The 3,448-nt window shown below is 38.6% G+C and overlaps 1 protein-coding gene across 1 annotated transcript; it reads right to left on the minus strand.

The window, feature by feature from the left end:
• Positions 1-1,401, minus strand: LOC107668703 (melanocortin receptor 5-like). The gene is made up of 2 exons (XM_016460671.1): positions 1,382-1,401; positions 1-721 (listed from the first exon to the last, which is right to left on the minus strand). Exons 1-2 carry the CDS (start codon positions 1,399-1,401, stop codon positions 1-3), a joined length of 741 nt encoding a protein of 246 aa, XP_016316157.1.
• Positions 1,402-3,448: the final 2,047 nt, after the last annotated feature.

Below are 3,448 nucleotides of genomic sequence, written 5' to 3' on the forward strand. Positions count from 1 at the left end.
CTACTTGGACATTCCAAAGATGTTCCTCAGGTTGTAGCAGCAGATGATTTCCTTCAGCGTTTTCCTCATCTCCTGACTCCTGAAAGCGTAAATGAGAGGGTCGATGACCGAATTGCACATGATGAGGATGAGGTACATGTTGAAGTGTGACATGAAGCACATGCAGTAGAGGTTTCTGGGACAGGAGATCATAAGGATGAGGTGGAGAAAGAACGGAGCCCAGCAGACGATGAAGATCCCCAGAAGGATGGTCAGGGTGATGGCCGCCTTCATGCTGGCTCTCTGGTGGATGGAGTTGTAGCCTGGCAGGGCGGCGATGCGTTTGACGTGAGAACGTGCCAGCATGAACATGTGGCTGTAGAGGGAGGCCATGAGCGCGAGCATGATGAAGAACATTGAGACCAAGCACACAATGACAGACGTGTTGTCAGAATAGATTATGAAGACGATTCCACAGCCTGTGCAGAAGGTCCAAATCCCACCGATGATGAGCGAGGCCCGGCGCACCGTCATGATGTTGTGATATCTTAAAGCGTAAAAAATCGTGACGTAGCGATCAACGGCTATAGCTAGAAGACTACACATGGATGCCACCACAGAGATGCAGATCATAGAGTCAAAAACGTTGTCCATCTGTCTGATGAAATGGTCCTCCACCACCAGCTGGCGGTTGGTGAGTAAGTAGATGACGATGGTCTCCCAAGCGACATAAAATATTTTTCTGAAATATATACATGCATGTGTGTGTACTTATATGTACATAATAAATATGCACAGCACACATACATATATCATGTAAACAAAAACTTTTATTTTGGAAGCGATTAATCGTTTTGACAGCACTAGTTAAAATTGCTTTAAAGTTATAAGATATTATTGTGCAAGGAATTGTGCGAAAGTGAGGTTTTTAAATCAAAACCCTGGCCGTGTAAATGATACTTTGTGTGAAAAGGAATAAAAGTTTTACTGCCTCTAGTGCTCATTTCAACTGGAATCTGCAGCGATTTGTACATGTATAGGTACGTTTTTTGAGTTTTGCAGAAATGTAGGTACAGGCATATGTATTTCTAATGAGCCTGGGTAGGGAATCAATAAGAAAACCCTTCTTTATTTAAGAGTGTATATGCTCGCTCATGCAAAGTTTGCATCCAGAATGGTAGGGTGTTTTGGTTAACAGGGAATTGCTGTTTGGTTGCTAGTGTGTTCTGAGCGGTCGCTATATGATTGCTTACAACTTCAAGTGAAAAGCATCCACACTCTGACATTTTAGATATGCCTTGAAACCCTTCATCAGTGAAAGCCTATGGGAATTTTCTCCTGTTGAACAATCTATCAGGGGGAAAAAATGGTAATCTGATCACTTAGAAAAGTAATAGCTCACTTTTCCTTGAAAAGCCTCATGATTTGAGAAATTAATTATGTGTGTAGCAAAAAGGCTGCAGAGGGAGTTGGAACTGAAAGTCCCCTAATTGAATCAGAAGGCAACTAGTGGTATGTTGTGTCTGGTGCTTTTACTGTTTAAGATGTAAATTTCAAACATCTTAATTATCAGTCATAACCCATAGGGCATAGAGGAATCACTGTGAAATCTTATTGTTATTATGAAATGCCTTAAATTAATTATACAATCTAATTAATAGAAAATCTAATTAATATAATTCATTCATCTACGGACAATTTAGTGTCTCCAAATTCAGCTATGCTGTATGTTTAGGGGAAACCAGAGCACCTGGAGGAAAACCACCCACGCAGGCATAGGGAAAACATGCAAAGTCCACACAAGGCCTAAAACTTAAACAGGACTTCAACCAGAGACATGGCTGTGAGGCAACAACGCTACCCACTGAGCCACCATGCCACCCACATTAATAGTATTATAGAGTGCAATTCAGATGTATCTCAGTGCCTGGGATTCTTCTATTTGTTTATTTTATTTTATTATTTGTCTAAATTGGAAAATGCATAAATTTACATAAAATATTTGAGTTAGTATTTCACACTAATGACGACAACTTGGGGTTGGTAACATTTATTAATGTTTTTGAAAGCAGTCTCTTATGCTGCAAGGCTTCATTTATTTGAACATAAATACAGTAATATTGTGAACAATTATTACACTTTAAAATGTGTAAATATATGCTCAAATGTAATTTATTCCTGTGATGCAATGCGGAATTTTCCACATCATGACTCCAATCTTCAGTGTCACATGATCCTTCATGAATCATTCTGATATGTTAATTTGTTGCTCGAGAAACAAGATTATTGTGTTGAAAACAGCTTCATAATTTTGTGAAATGGAGCATTTTATTCATTCTTTGAGGAATAGAAAGTTAAAAAGAGCAGCATTTATTTGAATGTCAAATGGTAGTATATATTCCACAAAAATACCATGACAACTGGAATAGCTACATTTAAACTGGGGGGCTTCTTGTCCCAGGTAAACGGGTTACCTTGTAACAGTACGGAATTCATATTTTAATTTTTTGTTGTTCATTTTTAGAACAACTGAAAAATTGTCTAATATTTCCATTTATTCCCCCATAAAATACATTGGATGATGCTTCATCACCCTGTACATGCTGAACTTAGCTGTAAATATGTTAAATGTCAGCATTAATGTATACTGGTCTCAAGGAGGGCATCTTCCTCTCAGGGGCGAATTTAGTGAATTGGGGGCCCCAGGCAAAATATAGGAATGGGGCCCTATACATTTGCACACATTTTCTTAAATCAACCTTGAGGTTCCTTTTTTGTTGTGATGCTTGCTGCTGCACAATGGTGCCCCGTAGTTGTGTCCAATGTTTCTACATTTTTCATGTACATGTTATAATGGCTTTCTTTCATGTTGTAGGGGGGGACCAAATGATCAGTGAGAGCAGAACGAATGCGTCACACGTTTTAAACTCAACAAAATGGTAAAATACATATATCAAGAGCATGCTCACAGATGAGAACAAAACAGCGTTGGATGAAGTGGATTAGAGCCCTGCACGGGTCTCAAATATAGGCCCTAGCCCGTCTTTTTCCCCTTTTCCCAAAAAAAGCTTATACTACTGTTTCAGCTATTAAAATAGTTCAGTTTTGTATGTAATGGAAAAGTGATTATATTTCGTTTAGTTTTTTTTATAAAGTAAATTTAGAAAACCTTTGGAGCATTTTTTGTTCGTTAAATGTAAGGTTTTTTTTTTCACTGTAACGACCAAGCGGCCAGCGGCAGACAGTGAATTGATCATAGCCTATATGTTTGATCAATTTAGCCGTCTCAAATCATCACGACTTGCCTAAAATAAAATATATAGATATAAAACAGTTCAAGCATATCACAATGTTAGTTTAAATGTTTAACTAGATAAATGTGCGCTGTTAGATGCTTATCCAATCATTTGTGTGGAGAGTGGAAGCTGAAGCTCGGCAGCACATGGAGGCGCCAGCGCGATCACTTGCA

Source organism: Sinocyclocheilus anshuiensis, unplaced genomic scaffold (assembly GCF_001515605.1).
Source record: "Sinocyclocheilus anshuiensis isolate Anshui unplaced genomic scaffold, SAMN03320099.WGS_v1.1 scaffold108, whole genome shotgun sequence".
Classification (NCBI taxonomy): domain Eukaryota; kingdom Metazoa; phylum Chordata; class Actinopteri; order Cypriniformes; family Cyprinidae; genus Sinocyclocheilus; species Sinocyclocheilus anshuiensis.

What these genes read in the sequence shown, in the direction of transcription:
- LOC107668703 (XM_016460671.1), bottom strand. Translation starts at nt 1,401, where the DNA reads ATGAGGCTTTTCAAGGAAAA. An exon ending in ATGAGGCTTTTCAAGGAAAA is followed by an intron (nt 722 to 1,381) that starts GTGAGCTATTAC and finishes TATATATTTCAG; the next exon opens with AAAAATATTTTATGTCGCTT.